The 18,875-nt window shown below is 34.6% G+C and overlaps 1 protein-coding gene across 1 annotated transcript; it reads right to left on the bottom strand.

The window, feature by feature from the left end:
- Positions 1–9,128: 9,128 nt before the first annotated feature.
- On the bottom strand, positions 9,129–13,530 carry LOC109614332 (putative nuclease HARBI1). The gene is made up of 4 exons (XM_059128160.1): positions 13,049–13,530; positions 12,843–12,987; positions 12,666–12,787; positions 9,129–9,455 (listed from the first exon to the last, which is right to left on the bottom strand). The coding sequence occupies exons 1-4, from the start codon at positions 13,502–13,504 to the stop codon at positions 9,129–9,131; spliced, it is 1,050 nt and encodes a 349-aa protein (XP_058984143.1). The 5' UTR covers positions 13,505–13,530.
- Positions 13,531–18,875: the final 5,345 nt, after the last annotated feature.

Below are 18,875 nucleotides of genomic sequence, written 5' to 3'. Positions count from 1 at the left end.
TTTTACCTTCCGGGTTAGCCTCTTCCGTCCTGTTTGGCCTGCCGTTTGTGACTTGACCTTCCCTTTGTGGTTTTTATCAGGCTTAGAGCTTGAAGGGGCTGGTAGGGGTCACGACCGACTTGCTGACGGACGGAGTGGAAGTTGTAGGTGTAGGCCGAGAAGCCGGGGCCGTAGATGCCTTCTTGGCCTCAGGGTGTGGTTCCTCTGTAGACCGACCCCTCTTCAACGCTGAGCATGAAGAGTTGTCGGCTTCTCTTGGAACTGCCGAGGCTACGGCTATCACGGGCTCCGGTTTCTTGGCCTTCCTGATTAAGAGAACAGCTTGGTAAATGCGGGTGGTTCTCTTCGAACTTTGCAATTACATTGAGGTTCATCTTAATCAGAATCCTTTCTCTCTCCGTTATTTATGGCCCCGCCTTTCTTCGCCTCCTTCGGGTCGGCGCCTTCGTGAGAGGTAGGGTCGCTGGTGGGATTCCTGCCAGTACCTACGTTGATAGCGTCTTGCCGATCGAGGCTTGTAACATCGGAAGTTACCGATGATGATCCCTCCTGGATTTGTGACTCTGCGCAAGTCTCATCGGGAGTGTTCTTAGCGGCTTTTTTAAATGACTTACCACTTTGAGACGAAGAAATGACCGTGATGTTAAGTTCCTCAGAGAGTGGTGAGTCATTTCCAAAACCAGAAGGAACACTTTCCTGACTGACCCTCAGCGTTTTTGTCTTTTCCAGGAGAGCGGACAATTGTTCACTATGTTGCTGAATACTGTCATGGATGACGTCACTGTAATTTAGTATTGGTCCTTGGTCGTTGCTTCACTGGAAGCAATAGTTTCATTGGTGGTTGTTGGGGGTTTGTTTTTGTTTGTATTATTTTTCTCCATATGAAAAGTCGGACTTGGAGGAGACGAGGTCCACCATGGCATAGCCCTACCATGGTAAGGACTTGGCAACTAAGCCTGTTACTCACTGAGGCGCCCAGGTATCAGTGAGGCAACCGTACGAATACAGTCGGTAACCTGACTGCAAACCGAGGAACACTGATGGGCACGGTTTACGCAACACCCAAGTGTTAGGGGGTCTTTGAGGCGCCAGTGGTTCGCCTCGTCAAACCAGGGATCATGGGCACTCGGATATTTGTTCCGAGACTCTCCCCCCGGTACCGCTGAGTTGTCCGCGACTGCTTATTTATTCGCAGCTACCCAATATATCTATTGTGCGTTCCACTATCCGCAACCTGTGGGCGCGTCCGGTAGCATCCAGCTATGCTTCTGACTAATCGGCCGAATAATTTCGTGGGTAGATGTGACATATTTTCGTGACAAATCTTTTAGAAGATGTGGCTTAAATTGTCAAAATACCGAAAATCTGAAGGATTTATGTGCTCTATAGGAAATCTTTCCTAAATATTCAATGTTCCGCCACCGGGGCTAGAACCCATTAGACTTTTATGCTGATCATGAATATTTATATTTTATGGGATTATGACGAATATTTAGAGATATTACAAATGGAATGACAAATTTAATATACCCTCCGTTCCAATGTGGAGGGTTTAAAAATATCAGGAGCTGTGAGATAGTTTTCTATATAAATAAATAATATTCGACAAAAAAACTATTCAAATCTATCTTCTATATATATAAAAATCAATTGTTGTTCGTTGGTAATGGAATTAGTTGAGAACGGCTGGACCAATTGGCATTATTTTTTTGTACAAACGTTCGTCATACCCCGAGTTAGGTTTGTAAAGAAAAAAATATTGACCACACCTACTTTTACGCCACTATTTCAATTCATATAAAATCCTTATATTTGCCTAATAATAAAGATATCGGCTTGAAAATTATTATATGCGATACTGTTGGCCTTCCATCCAGTCCTAGGTATTTATTTGGCCGCTGGGGAACTGGCCACGTCTACTTTTTAATCTATATATATGGATATGGATATTTTTTTTTATATATTGGTTCTACCGCGAGTTAGGTTTTTATTCAAAGAAAAAGTGACCACGCCCAATCTTACGCCTTTTTTAATTTACCTGAAACCCTAATATTTGCCAAAATCATGAAGATATCTGTTCCACAGTTAGTATATAACGTAATCTTGACTCTCCCTCCAACCTTAGGTATCTATTTGGGGTCAGAGGAACTGCCCACACCTACTTCTTTAAATCTGTATGTAAAAAATTTAAAAAAGTATAGTAACACATTAGTTGAGAACGGCTGGGCCGATTTGACTCAAATTTTCTTTTGGTTATTTGTAATTACAGTGGAAACGTTTTCATGAAAGAAAATGTTGCGAAAAGCCTCTATAAAAATCACGAAACTGAAAAAATTAACTCTTCTATATTGATATGGAGTTTTGTGTAGAATTGTTTTAAAATGCCTTTTGGAATTTAAAATTTTTATTTGAAAAAAAAAAACCGAAAAATCCGAAAAATTTAGCATATTTTCTATACATGCCGTTATATGGTTGACAAACCAAAATTTTCAATTTTGACTAAAAAATACTCCCATATACTCCCGAAATCGGTTGAAAATATATATGGGAGCTATATACAAATCCGAACCGATTTCAATATAATTTGACAAATGTATATTCGTTTTAATTTCCGCTACACAATCCGAATTTCATTGAAATTAGAGATACATAGCGTGTTTGGTGCATCAAATACATGAAATCGGTCGAATATATATATGGAAGCTATATCCAAATCTGGGCCGATTTCAATATAATTTGACAAATTCATTTTTGCTCCCAAATCCGTTATTTATTTTAAATTTCATTAAAATTGGACATACATATCGTGTTTGGTGCACCAAATACATGAAATCGGCCGAAATTGTATATGGGAGCTATTTCCAAATCTGAACCGATTTCAATATAATTTGGGAAATAAATTTTTTAGATAAAATCCATCACACGTTTCAAATTTCATTGAAATTGGGAAAACATAGCATGTTTGTTGCATCAAATGCTTGAAATCGGCCGAAAATATATATGGGAGCTATATCCAAATCGGAACCGATTTCAATATAATTTGACAAATCTATTTTCGGATCAAATCCCGTCACTTCTTCCAACTTTGGAGACTGTATCTATAATCGATCAATAGATGTGTGCATATAAAATCTAAATTTTTGCGAGGTACCTCCGATTCTGATGCCATATCTCCAGTTCCAAGTGGAATTTCAAAAATGTATATAGCCTATGTTACTTTCATGTGGAAATAGTCCATAAATTACAAACAAATAAACATACAAACATTTTCCTCTTTTATAGATATAGATTGATCTATGAGAAAGTCACGTTTCTCTAAAACGAAAATTAACTTTTCACTTTGTCAGGGTTTAGTTTCTAAACCTCTACATTTTTCCCTTGTATACCTGAAAATTGTCTCAATTGTATAAAGCAATTTTGTTTTTAATTTAGCATGTAAGGATTTTGTAATCCATATACATAAGAAAAGTATAAAAAAAACTGTGGGTTAGACAAGGGACAGTTTTGAAAATGCGTGCTATATTTATACTCAATTTAGTGCATAAAGCAGAAAAAAGAGCTAGAATTCTGCATTTTGTTGATAAGATCACTGTGAAATATATGAAAAACATTACGTATACTTATTTGTGCCAAAGCTACATATACTTTTACACTCATTTTATTTGACAGAAAAGTACGATTTTGTTATACTGTATGTGTGAGGAAACTATTTTCCACGTGAATTGCAATTTGTCGTCCAATTTATAGTTTCAATTAAGAATTATTTGGGGTAAAAAGTCACTCATAAATTCACTTAATATAAATTATTTTTTCCGTATACGAAGCAGCGGTTAATTGCGGTTTTAGAATAGAACTAAACATTTACCCATGGTAAAATTAAGAAGGTAAAGTAATTTCAAATAAGCATCCCCATCTCTGCATTTTCTATAATTTACCTTGTCACATTTCACTACATAAAAACAGGTTCACATCTCTGAATTTGTGTGTGTACAATGGATTTATAAATACAAATTTTGACAATAAGATGCTGTCAAATGAATATTTTTTGAAAAAATTGTAAACATATGATTGCATGATTTTACCTCCCTGATTCTACCATGAATTTAACTTATACACAGCTAAAGAAATTGAGAGTTATAAATAAACTAGCTGGCCCGGTCCGCGTTGTCGGCCAGTAGTTTTAGTCTTTAATTTAAAGTTTTTAAAGCATAATTATTTTCAGCAAGAGGTTTTAATTTGAGAGTTTAAAACCTAAAAAAATAGATCATATGTATTAAAAAGTATACATTAACTGTTTTTTAGTAGCCCCTCTACCCCCAGATCAGCCTAAACATACTTTTTAAGCCAAATCGATTCGAAAATATAATCAAAAAATTTCCGCGAAGAGGTCTTCTACCCCCTTAGAAGCTAAGATGTCAAATAAGGGTAAAATCAATTGAAAAATGGGACCAAGTCGCTGGAAATCAGCGGATACCTTCATATAAGGGTTATACCAAAGCATGGTCCTATTCTTATAATTATTTGAAAGAATGTATTGTTTTCCTAAAATCTCAAATTACCTACATCATTTGAGGGACTACATCAATTAAGACCGACCTGAAACATATTTTGTACAATTGACTCTTCGTGAAACCCCTAGGACTGTATCAAATTTAAAACTCAATCGTAACTTTTGCGAAGTATAGAGCAAAATATTTGAGTCCCTTTGTGTTTAATTAAGCTATATAAAATGGACCCTAAAAACGTTTGACCATTCCAATTTTCCAAGTGTAATATCCCCCAGTGTAATTACTGACGATAGCGCATAGTAACCGTATAACGTTACATGTGAGTTAAGGTTACGTTTAAGGTTTCGGAAGAATTTTCCGAGGATATGAATCCTCTTTCTATATTATCAATTTGCTACACTATTTTGTATTGTCCATATATAACAGTGCTCTTCATCGATTGCAGTCGATAGTAATTCCTAAATTGAAATCCTGGCAATATGACTTTAATTTAACTATCTAAAATAAAGTATCATGGATTTATAAAAGTTAGGGACCCCATAAAGTATGTTAAAAAGTTGAAATCTTTGTTGATTAAATTATGTTCGTGAGCCACTCCGTTCTCCATTTGCAATTACGATAGAGGTCACCAAATTTAATATGCGTCTTTCAGACTTAGCACATATTATTCTTATGATTATTGATGTTACAAAAGGAATATATTTGTTCTCATTTAAATATATCCCTCATATCATATTCGGCCCTATTATCGTTGTCGTCGGTTGTCGTTTTTTGTCGATAGCGACAAATGGTTGCCATTATCATTGTCGATACAACAGTCGACATGAAGTCGATTTTTGAGAATATCTGTCGCCGTAAAAAATTGTGACGACATTGTATTTTTTGTCGACGTTGATATTGTAAGCATTTTGTATTTGATATATGACCATGAAAATAACAACAGCAAAACAATTTGAAATTTTGGTTTCCGAAATGGAAAAAAATCCATGTTTGGCAAAAGGGTTTACCAAAGGTCATGTTCCAGCTTATTTTAAAACAGATTGGGAATCTATTGCTTCAAAATTAAAAAAGTATGGCAAAAAGTATGTGAAAATTAAAATTATTTTTGTATGTTTTTATTTTATTTTTATTTTCTATTTGTACAGAAACCTAGCCGACAGGGCCATGGACGGTTCAAAAAACTTCTATGCATGACTACTCTAAATAAATTATAATATCCTAAAAGACTTACTTAAAATTAAACACTAAACCAAATTAACAAAAAATGAACAAAATTAACAATTGATTGATGGTTCCAAGAACTCCTATACATGACTACTCAAAACTATTCATAACATCCTTAATCTTAAAAATCACATTAGAAAATAACATTAAAAAATTAACAAAAAAAAAAAAGATTAGCAAAAATCACAATTCATTGAAGAATTAGATAAATCAACTATGTCAGGAAAAAAACAAATTAACACAAGAAAACCATATATTTTAAACAATATTGAAATGAGCATATAATTTACGCTTATAACGTTTAGGGAAGAATTGAATGTCATAGGATTAGGTGGCAGATTGTTGAAAATGCGAAGGATTTTTCCAACAGAGGAGTCAAGCGGGGTATAACAATTTGCAGGTTCCTTCCAAAAGAGTAGAAGATGTCCTCAATTTAAAATGTTTGTAGAAGAACAACATTGACCTTAAATTCACAAAACACTCAAACGAACAACCAAGAAACTCTTTCACAGAAGGAGATATATGATCACGACGTTTGACACAAAAAACATATCGCATTGCCCTATGAAACAAAAACAAAACTGTAGCTACCCCCAAAAATCTCAATACAATATAAAAAGTGAGGCATTATTAATGCATGTACCAACTGAATTCTAATCTTCTTAGGCAAAACTATGTCCAAGCAACTTCTTTAAAATAAAGTTAACTTTGGACACTAAAGAATTCACATGCACATCAAACACCAAACCAGAATCAAGAAACAAACCAAGACATTTCATCGAGCTTACAACATTTATAGGCGTCCTATAAATGGAAACTCTAATTGAATCCTCTTGCAAGTTCCCAAAAAACATAACTTTAGATTTTTGAGTATTTATTGAGAGACCGTTACAGGACCGTTAGTTTTCTAAAATTCTTCTAGGTTTGGAAAGATTTAAAATTTAAAACTAAAAAGAAACTTGTGCACAACAAGGGTGAAACCAACAGCACTGGAAGTGACATTTTTAAGCAAATGCCTTTGTCGCCTTTGGAGGAGTCTGTAACGAAGATAATGCAGTTTCAAAAGTTTCTGAATCCACCAGGTCGTGCACTTGAAATAGAAAATAAGGAAAACATAAGTGTAATAGACGTTATAGTTAATGAAAATGAGCAAGTGGACAATGTTGATGACGAGGCTGATGTAACAACTTTTAAAGCTTCTCGATCGTCCGGAAAAAACAAAAGTAGAAAGTCAACAAGAAAAGAAGAAACTACTGAACTCTTGAAAGAGCAGTATAAACTTATGGAACAATACAATCAAGAGAGCCGTAAAATCTGGAACGACATTAATAATAATTTAAAAGAAAATGTGAGATACCAACGCAAGCGCTTCCAGATTGAAGAAGAACGCCATAAAGTGTTAAAAGAATAATTTAAGCGGGATGAAGAGATCAGGGATCTAAAACATAAAATTAAACAAGTAAAAAAGCAGTAAGTTCGGCCGGGCCGAAATTTGAATACCCTCCACCATTTGGAACGAATTAGAAAATTTTCAAAAAAATAAAATCCAATAAAAATGTTTTTAAAATCTTTAAAATATCTAATATAGGAAGGTGCCGATATATGGGGGGATATACGATATTGTGGACCTATATAAAACAAATCTATGTCTGCGTGTAAAGTACTCACAAGGAACTCCGTGTGTGGATTTTCAGACAATACGATTGGAAAATGTGGCTAAAATCATCAAAATACCGAATATCGCGGGGTACCGTTATATGGGAGCTTTACGTTATCGTTAACCTATATAGAGAATTCTCTCTCGGTGGGTAAAGTGCTCACAAAGAACCCCTTGTGACCATTCCGCTGAAAAATATGGCTAAAAACATCAAAATACCGAATATCGGGGGTACCGTTATATGAGGGCTATACAATATCGTGGATCTATATAGATAATTCTCTGCCGAGGTATAAAGTACCCACAAGGAACTCCTTGTGTGGATTTTCAGACAATTCCGTTGAAAAATGTGGGTAAAATCATCAAAATACCGAATATCGGGGGGTACCGTTATATGGGGGCTATACGATATTGTGGACCTATATAGATAATTCTCTGCCGAGGTATAAAGTACCCACAAGGAACTCCTTGTGTGGATTTTCAGACAATTCCGTTGAAAAATGTGGGTAAAATCATCAAAATACCGAACATCGGGGGGTACCGTTATATGGGGGCTATACGATATTGTGGACCTATATAAATAATTCTCTGCCGAGTTATAAAGTACCCACAAGGAACTCCTTGTGTGGATTTTCAGACAATTCCGTTGAAAAATGTGGGTAAAATCATCAAAATACCGAATATCGGGTGTACCGTTACATGGGGGCTATACGATATTGTGGACCTATATAGATAATTCTCTGCCGAGGTATAAAGTACCCACAAGGAACTCCTTGTGTGGATTTTCAGACAATTCCGTTGAAAAATGTGGGTAAAATCATCAAAATACCGAATATCGGGGGGTACCGTTATATGGGGGCTATACGATATTGTGGACCTATATAAATAATTCTCTGCCGAGGTATAAAGTACCCACAAGGAACACCTTGTGTGGATTTTCAGACAATTCCGTTGAAAAATGTGGCTAAAGTCATCACCTATATAGATAATTCTCTGCCGAGGTATAAAGTACCCACAAGGAACTCCTTGTGTGAATTTTCAGACAATTCCGTTGAAAAATGTAGGTAAAATCATCAAAATACCGAATATCGGGGGGTACCGTTACATGGGGGCTATACGATATCGTGGACCTTTATGGACAATTCTCTGCCGAGGTATAAAGTACCCACAAGGAACACCTTGTGTGGATTTTCAGACAATTCCGTTGAAAAATGTGGGTAAAATCATCAAAATACCGAATATCGGGGGGTACCGTTATATGGGGGCTATACGATATCGTGGACCGATATAGCCCATCTTCGAACTTGACCTGCCTGCAGACAAAAGAGAGATCTGTGCAAAATTTTAGCTTTCTATCTTAATTCGTTTAGACTGTAGCGTGATTACAACAGACGGACAGACGGACGGACAGGGCTAAATCGTCTTAGAATTTTACGCTGATCAAGAATATATATACTTTGTTGGGTCTAAAATGATTATTTCGATGAGTTACAAACGGAATAACGAACTTCATTTACCCTCCATACCTTTTTTGGTGGATGGTATAAAAAGGAAACTTGAAGTTATTGAACTACAGCTGGCAGAATTAAAAAAATAATAGGTTAAGAGGCTCGTGGAATTAAGAGATCGCATTTATAGTTATTATTCAAATTTAAAATCATGAAATGAATTTATAGTTTAAGATATTTTTAATGTTTAAGCGTAGTATTTTTTTATTAAATAAATTTCTTTAACTATTGCTAAAATAAATTGTCCCTTATGTTGTTCCTTATTTGACTAGCCTCGGTGGAATACGCGCCTTCAACGTCTTCTTGATAATTTCGTTCTTGCATGATTATGTTTTCGATGTCATCCAAGTGTTCCTCTGCAAAATCCATGCACTTGTTGTGTAGAGCAACACACACATTTGCAATTACTGCAGCTTTAATTGGGCTATAGTGCAGCTCACGGGCTCCTAGTAGGCACCGAAAGCGTGTTTTAAGCAGTCCAATTGTTCTTTCAGCAATGTTTCTTGCCTTTGCATGTTTGCTGTTGAAATTGCTTTCATTAGAAATGGTTCCAAGTCGCTGGAAATCAGCGGATACCTTCATATAAGGGTTATACCAAAGCATGGTCCTATTCGTATAATTATTTGAAAGAATGTATTGTTCTTCCTAAAATCTCAAATTACCTACATCATTTGAGGGACTACATCAATTAAGACCGACCTGAAACATATTTTGTACAATTGACTCTTCATGAAACCCCTAGGGATGTATCAAATTTAAAACTCTATCGTAACTTTTGTGAAGTATAGAGCAAAATATTTGAGTCCCTCTGTGTTTGATTAAGCTATATAAAATGGACCCTAAAAACGTTTGCCAATTCCAATTTTCCAAGTGTAATATCCCGCAACCGTATAACGTTACATGTGAGTTAAGGTTACGTTTAAGGTTTCGGAAGAATTTTCCGAGGATATGAATCCTCTTTCTATATTTTCAATTTGCTACACTATTTTGTATAGTCCGCACATAACAGAGCTCTTCATATTCGGTATTTCACTGATTGCAGTCCCAATGAATCTTGCATTTTAAGTTCTCATTGGATGGATTATTTCCATATCTAGTCAATTTCTTGCAGTTTTGGACTTCAGAATCGATAGTAATTCCTAAATTGAAATCCTGGCAATATGACTTTAATTTAACTATCAAAAAGTATCATCGATTTATAAAAGTTAGGGACCCCATAAAGTATGTTAAAAAGTTGAAATCTTTGTTGATTAAATTATGTCCGTGAGCCACTCCGTTATCCATTTGCAATTACGATAGAGGTCACCAAATTTAATATGCATCTTTCAGACTTAGCACATATTATTCTTATGATTATTGATGTTACAAAAGGAATGTATTTGTTCTCATTTAAATATATCCCTCATATAATATAATATTCGGCCCTATTATCGTTGTCGTCGGCGTCGCAAAATGAAGTCGAGGCGACAATAATGATATTAGCGTTGTCGTTTTTTGTCGATAGCGACAAATGGTTGCCATTATCATTGTCGATACAACAGTCGACGTGAAGTCGATTTTTGAGAATATCTGTCGCCGTAAAAAATTGTGACGACATTGTATTTTTTGTCGACGTTGATATTGTAAGCATTTTGTATTTGATACATGACCATGAAAATAACAAGAGCAAAACAAGTTGAAATTTTGGTTTCCGAAATGGAAAAAAATCCATGTTTGGCAAAAGGGTTTACCAAAGGTCATGTTCCAGCTTATTTTAAAACAGATTGGGAATCCATTGCTACAAAATTAAAAAAGTATGGCAAAAAGTATGTAAAAATTAAAATTATTTTTGTATGTTTTTATTTTATTTTTATTTTCTATTTGTACAGAAACCTTGCCGACAGGGCCATGGACGGTTCAAAAAACTTCTATGCATGACTACTCTAAATAAATTATAATATCCTAAAAGACTTACTTAAAATTAAACACTAAACCAAATTAACAAAAAATGAACAAAATTAACAATTGATTGATGGTTCCAAGAACTCCTATACATGACTACTCAAAACTATTCATAACATCCTTAATCTTAAAAATCACATTAGAAAATAACATTAAAAAATTAACAAAAAAAAGATTAGCAAAAGTCACAATTCATTGAAGAATTAGATAAATCAACTATGCAAGGAAAAAAAACAAATTAACACAAGAAAACCATATATTTTAAACAATATTGAAATGAGCATATAATTTACGCTTATAACGTTTAGGGAAGAATTGAAGTAATTCTTACATAGAAGGATTTTTCCAACAGAGGAGTCAAGCGGGGTATAACAATTTGCAGGTTCCTTCCAAAAGAGTAGAAGATGTTCTCAATTTAAAATGTTTGTAGAAGAACAACATTGACCTTAAATTCACAAAACACTCAAACGAACAACCAAGAAACTCTTTCACAGAAGGAGATATATGATCACGACGTTTGACACAAAAAACATATCGCATTGCCCTATGAAACAATAGTTTTAACTTACGAAAAACAAAACTGTAGCTACCCCCAAAAATCTCAATACAATATAAAAAGTGAGGCATTATTAATGCCAGCTGAATTCTAATCTTCTTAGGCAAAACTATGTCCAAGCAGCACAACTTCTTTAAAATAATGTTAACTTTGGACACTAAAGAATTCACATGCACATCAAACACCAAACCAGAATCAAGAAACAAACCAAGAAATGTCATCGAGCTTACAACATTTATAGGCGTCCTATAAATGGAGACTCTAATTGAATCCTCTTGCAAGTTCCCAAAAAACATAACTTTAGATTTTTGAGTATTTATTGAGAGACCGTTACAGGACCGTTAGTTTTCTAAAATGCTTCTAGGTTTGGAAAGATTTAAAATTTAAAACTAAAAAGAAACTTGTGCACAACAAGGGTGAAACCAACAGCACTGGAAGTGACATTTTTAAGCAAATGCCTTTGTCGCCTTTGGAGGAGTCTGTAGCGAAGATAATGCAGTTTCAAAAGTTTCTGAATCCACCAGGTCGGGCACTTGAAATAGAAAATAAGGAAAACATAAGTGTAATAGACGTTATAGTTAATGAAAATGAGCAAGTGGACAATGTTGATGACGAGGCTGATGTAACAACTTTTAAAGCTTCTCGATCGTCCGGAAAAAACAAAAGTAGAAAGTCAACAAGAAAAGAAGAAACTACTGAACTCTTGAAAGAGCAGTATAAACTTTTGGAACAATACAATCAAGAGAGCCGTAAAATCTGGAACGACATTAATAATAATTTAAAAGAAAATGTGAGATACCAACGCAAGCGCTTCCAGATTGAAGAAGAACGTCATAAAGTATTAAAAGAATAATTTAAGCGGGACGAAGAGATCAGGGATCTAAAACATAAAATTAAAAAAGGAAACTTGAAGTTATTGAACAGCTGGCGGAATTAAAAAAATAATAGGTTAAGAAGCTCGTGAAATTAAGAGATCTCGTTTATAGTTATTATTCAAATTTAAAATCATGAAATGAATTTATAGTTTGAGATATTTTTAATGTTTAAGCGTAGTATTTTTTTATTAAATAAATTTCTTTAACTATTGCTAAAATAAATTGTCCCTTATTTGACTAGCCTCGGTGGAATACGCGGCTTCAACGTCTTCTTGATAATTTCGTTCTTGCATGATTGTTCCTCTGCAAAATCCATGCACTTGTTGTGTAGAGCAACACACACATTTGCAATTACTGCAGCTTTAATTGGGCTATAGTGCAGCTCACGGGCTCCTAGTAGGCACCGAAAGCGTGTTTTAAGCAGTCCAATTGTTCTTTCAACAATGTTTCTTGCCTTTGCATGTTTGCTGTTGAAATTGCTTTCATTAGAAATGGTTCAAAAGGATACCCGGCATCGCCTATAACAGAAAATTCTTGTTAGCTTATGATCAATTATTTTACGAACATAATTACCAAGTAGCCATGAATTTCGTTCTCCTGCATCATACCGTTCCTGCAGTAAACGTTTCATCACGCTTACATTCCACACTAAGGAGTCATGTGCCGATCCGCCATATCTTGCATCAAAGTACCTTATTTTCATTTTGTGGTCACATACCTAAACAAAGTAAAATAAATAAATACACATATTTAACAATTAAAATGAACTGACTACACACAACCATGGCGTTTAAACTATAAAATCCTTTACGATTGAAACACATATTTGCATCGTTTCTTCCTGGCGAAATAATTTTGATGTGGGTTCCATCAACACAACCTATCACACCAGGAATTCCGGAATTTGTAAAAAAGTATTCTTTCGCGGAATTCTTCTCTTCCTCCGTCATAATCCACTTACAACAGATTGTTGCTTCACAAGCTTCCAAAACTTCCTTCAATACAACACTCACAGTGGGTTGTGTAATGGAAATATTGAAGTCATTTCCGACACTGGTCTGATAAGATCCTTGCGCTAAAAATCTTAATGCTGTGGCCAATTTTATTTCAGGCCTAAGAGCCAATGACCGGCGCCCACTTTTCAACTTTGGCGAAATTTCTTTCAGCACATCCTGAAAACAGTCCTTGTTAATCCTGAAGTAATTTTCAAATCTAAAAGAACACATTAAGTACATATTTTAATTAAGTTAATTGAAATACTTATTTGGAGTCAGGCAATGCAAATATGTCTGTTTGCTGCCTCAGCACTCGCCGCTGCACTGCTAATACATTCTCGTCTTCATCCTCACTTGAACTTAAGATATGTAACGCATTTATAATATTCATTTTTTCAGTATATTTTATTTATTTTTTTTTTCCGAAAGAGACAGAATTAGAATTCAAAATACAAAACAAATTGTCTTTTTTGACAATAACAAAGGAGTGTTGCCAACTTTTTTTTAAACTGTCGATGTAGTTTCTATGCCTTGCCGTAATACCATTTTTAAATCGAAGCGACGGCGATGGCGACTTGCACATAACGTCGCCTACGACTATAGAAGCGACAACCATAATTGAGCTGATTATCTCCCAATATTCGTCGGCCAAATGTGCTCTAAACTTTAGGTATTTTGAAGGGCTCAAAAGCATTTTTCAGGTTATAATTAATTTGTCAGAAAGTTACAACAAAAGTCCACTTTATGATTATTTTGTATTCCCCAGTACCTCTTTATATTCGTTATATCATCGTATTTAATTAAATTTTCAATTCTCAATTATCAGTATTATAAAGGTCTTCGCAATATTTTCCAAGTCAAAGGTAATTTTAGAATTTATTTATTTATTTATTTATTTTCAATTAGTACAGAAACCTAGCCAGCAGGGCCATGGACAGTTCAAAAAACTTCTATACATGACTACTCTAAATTAATTATAATATCATTAATCCTAAAAGAATTACTTAAAATTAAACACTAAAACAAATTAACAAAAAATGAATAAAATTAACAATTGATTGATGGTTCCAAGAACTCCTATACATGACTACTCAAAACTATTCATAACATCCTTAATCTTAAAAATAACATTAAAAAAATAACAAAAAAAAGATTAGCAAAAATCACAATTCATTGAAGATTTAGATAAATCAACTATGCAAGGAAAAAAACAAATTAACACAAGAAAACTATATATTTTAAACAATATTGAAATGAGCATATAATTTACGCCTATAACATTTTAGGGAAGAATTGAATGTCTTAAGATTAGGTGGCAGATTGTTGAAAATGCGAGCAATTCTTACATAGAAGGATTTTTCCAACAGAGGAGTCAAGCGTGGTATAACAATTTGCAGATTCCTTACAGATCTCGAAAACTTAAAAAGGTCCAAAAGAGTAGAAGATGTCCTCAATTTAAAATGTTTGTAGAAGAACAACATTGACCTTAAATTCACAAAACACCCAAACGAACAACCAAGAAACTCTTTCACAGAAGGAGATATATGATCACGACGTTTGACACAAAAAACATATCGCATTACCCTATGAAACAATAGTTTTAACTTACGAAAAACAAAACCGTAGCTACCCCCAAAAATCTCAATACAATATAAAAAGTGAGGCATTATTAATGCATGTACCAACTGAATTCTAATCTTCTTAGGCAAAACTATGTCCAAGCAGTACAACTTCTTTAAAATAAAGTTAACTTTGGACACTAAAGAATTCACATGCACATCAAACACCAAACCAGAATCAAGAAACAAACCAAGACTTTTCATCGAGCTTACAACATTTATAGGCGTCCTATAAATGGAAACTCTAATTGAATCCTCTTGCAAGTTCCCAAAAAACATAACTTTAGATTTTTGAGTATTTATTGAGAGACCGTTACAGGACAACCAAGTTACCAACATATTAATATTAAAATCAATTGACGACTGCAACACATCCATAAACACATATTCTCCTTTAAACAAAATTTGAATGTCATCAGCAAATGCAAACGACATACAATTCCTACCATTAATACAACTCAGCAAAGTGATAATAAAACACAGCAATCACCAGCACTGACAGAATTTCTTATATTGTCAGTCAATCCAACCAGAAGAGATGTTGTGCTACGATTACTTCTAAATCCATATTGACTCTGGTGTAATAGTTAATGCTCATTTATATATTCTAACATTTGATCTTTCAATACATATTCAACCATTTTAGAAAGAATTGGCATTATTGATATGGGTCTGTACTCATCAGAATCACCACTTTTATGAATAGGCACTATTTTAGCAATTTTCCAGAGCTCAGGAAACACAGACACTGTCAAAATCGTATTCACAACATGAAGCACAAAAGGACCAACAAAGGGAAAAACAAGTTTAAGAAATTTAAGTTTAAAGCCATCATAACCTACTGCTTTTGACTTAATTTTATTAAAGGCACTAATAACTTCATCATAACTAATGGCACGAAACGAAAAACCATCATAAGCACCTACAGGAACACAAGAAATATCACAGACATCCATAGATTGATTGGAGACAAAACAAGAATTCAACATCTCAACATCCACATTTTCAACTTCACATTCCTCATCACTCAAACCATTCTTATTTAATATCGACCACACTTCCTTTGTGGTTTTATTCATAAACAATTCCTTGTGAGCAATATACTTCAACCTCCTTATGACTTTCTTAGCACGGTTCCGACAACGACAAAAATTCCTCCAATTATCTAAAGTCCTATTTTGAAGATACGACTTATATGCAGAATCCCTAAGGGAAACATGATAACGGATGTCAGAAGATTTAAACCAATCACTATTATTATTCTTATAAAATCTTCTTCTTATCGGAACAACTGTATGCAAACATTGAAGACCACAATTTAGTATATTTACCTGTGAATCAACATCTGTCACTGTAAACACTTCTTCAAAGTTGCATAAATCCAAAGCATCCGAAATCGCTACTGGGTCAACAGAACTGTAGTCCGCATATTCATAAAACAGACGACTACGACAATTAGGAACATTGAGAGACAAAAATATAAACGAATGGTCAGAAATGCCAGGACAAGAGAATTGATTTGAACATGCTAACAAACTCAAATTCGACACAAAAAAATAATCCAACAAAGAAGTAGAATTGTGCGCAACATCGACATGTGTTGGCATTGAATTATGAACAACAGATAAATTCAAACGACTACAAACATCACGCACCAATACACTTCGGTTCAAATCAAACATGTTATTGTTAAAGTCCCCCATAATGATGACATTGGAATACTTCACCACAAGGTCAGAAATTTCATCTTCCAAAGCCAATATATTACCATGAGGCAAATAAACAACCCCAATTAAGAAAACAATATTATTAACAATAACCTCACAAAAAACATATTCAACATCACCATAAGAATTACCTCTACACACAAGTTTATGACTCATATCCTGTGCAACATACAAAACAACACCACCTCCTCTGCTACCAGGTCTATCACTTCTGTAAGAAATGTAATCTGGTATTCTTATGGCTTCGTTCGAAATTGTAGGTTTTAACCAAGATTCTGTCACGCCAAAAATATTAAGACCTTTCCCCTCTAAAATATTTCTCAATTCATGGATTTTAAATGAATTTTTACTTAAGTTAAAACTTCTAACATTTACATGTCCAATTTTCCCTAAAATTGCATAGCTGATTTAACAAAAAACTATTGTCGCTAAAAACTTCGCCTAAATTGGTTGAAAAACTCATAACGACAATGTAGCGCAAACGATCAAAAATAATGTAAAAGATAACAAGAAATAACAAATACCAAGAAAATATAAAAATCAAATAAATAATGTTACATACATTACAGTACATTAAACTACTCAACAAGCACCACTTACGACCGCACATTAACATTCAGCTGTGAAACAGGAACAGCAGCATCAACACCTCCAACAAGTGCATCATCAGCTGATGAAATACCATCACCATTTAGCATGCTGACACACCGGGCAATATCAAATTCTTCCTCCCGTCCATCTGGGAGCAAAACCAGTGCCTTAGGGTTGTCCTCACTTTTTAACTTAAATCTTCGGATCTTGTTGTTTCTCCATAATTTTCGACAAAGATACATTAATTTAGAGGCTGCACGGTTATGGTGATCATTCAAGTAAACTCTACTTCTTACACCTACCCCGGTAATATCACTAAGCAACAGCGAATTACAGCGCTTTTGGTAATTAGCCATAAGTGTGTCTCTCACAAGTACAGAATTAAACTTTACAAGCACAGATTTGCCTTTCGAAATGTAACAACAGTGGTTGACATCACGAGGTTGTACATCAACACCGCACAAGGCTGCTATTCTTAGCACAGGGTCTCTTAATTGTTTAATGCCATCAGGCAAGCCACTAATAATTATATTGGATCGATTGAGACGCCTTGTAAGAACATCACTTTCTGCATCTGTTACCTGCTTAGCTTGTTCCATACGCTTAACAGCATCTTGGCACCGTCGGACTGACTCCTCAACTTTATGAATTCTATCATCAACCTCCGACCGTATTGTTTTCGCAACCTCCTTAATTTTAAGCATAAAGCTCTCAAATTGCTTCTCAAGGCATAGCTTATATGATTCGAACTCCTTCTGCATTGTTCCAATAACATCGGCACCTATTTCCATACTGCTAGCAATCTCCATACAACCAACCGCTGAAGAAGAGGTATTTGCCTTATCATCAGAGCTCTTCTTAATACACGTAGGACACATAAACATGAACATCAGTGACTTCCTATGTTTGTACAAAAAACTATGCTGCTCTCTTGACACATCGACACATTTTATGTGGAAAAACATTCCACAAATACCAAAGCCGACACTGTTCTGGTTGCCCTTAACAACAACTGCACAGACAGGGCATGTATACGTTCTTGTCTCAGCGGGCATGACCAAAGATACAGATACCACAACAGTTTACAACAACAAGCACAGTAAAGACTTATTGTACAGAAATCATTAAACACAGCAAACACAGAAGCAAAGCACATACAGCAACTTCTATTGTTTACAAACAAAAGCACACAAACGCAGGAACCAAAAACGCCAACCAATTTGTAAGTCTCAGTACAAGAACAGCCTTCGATGCAACAGCAATGCGCGGCAATTTTTTTTATTTTTTATTCTTCTTCTTCCTGCTCGCGTATTTATCTTAACAGATATGGATCCAAAATAGACTACTCCAATAACGTCCGATGGCCAAGGCACAAGCTTTATTTTCAGCAACAAAACAAGACAAATAGGACTGCTTACATAAATTATTTATTTGATTTTATAATTTTCCAGGAACCAAAAAAATTTATATAGATCTTTTTTTTCGTAACTTTTAGAAGATCATGTTATAAAGTATTTAGATTTTACCAGTTGCTTAAACTATGTCTGTCTGTGTTCGTTGACATCACAATAAAGGCGTTTAATCTTTGAACTAAAATATTCCTAGAAAGTTAGAATATATCAGTTTCGTTTAGGTATGATAATACCACTAAAAATTTGTCCTTTTGCATGTTTT

Source organism: Musca domestica, unplaced genomic scaffold (genome assembly GCF_030504385.1).
Source record: "Musca domestica strain aabys unplaced genomic scaffold, Musca_domestica.polishedcontigs.V.1.1 5, whole genome shotgun sequence".
In the NCBI taxonomy this organism is placed as follows: domain Eukaryota; kingdom Metazoa; phylum Arthropoda; class Insecta; order Diptera; family Muscidae; genus Musca; species Musca domestica.
The sequence above is the reverse complement of the archived record's forward strand: the minus strand, read 5'-3'. Positions and strand labels throughout refer to the sequence as shown.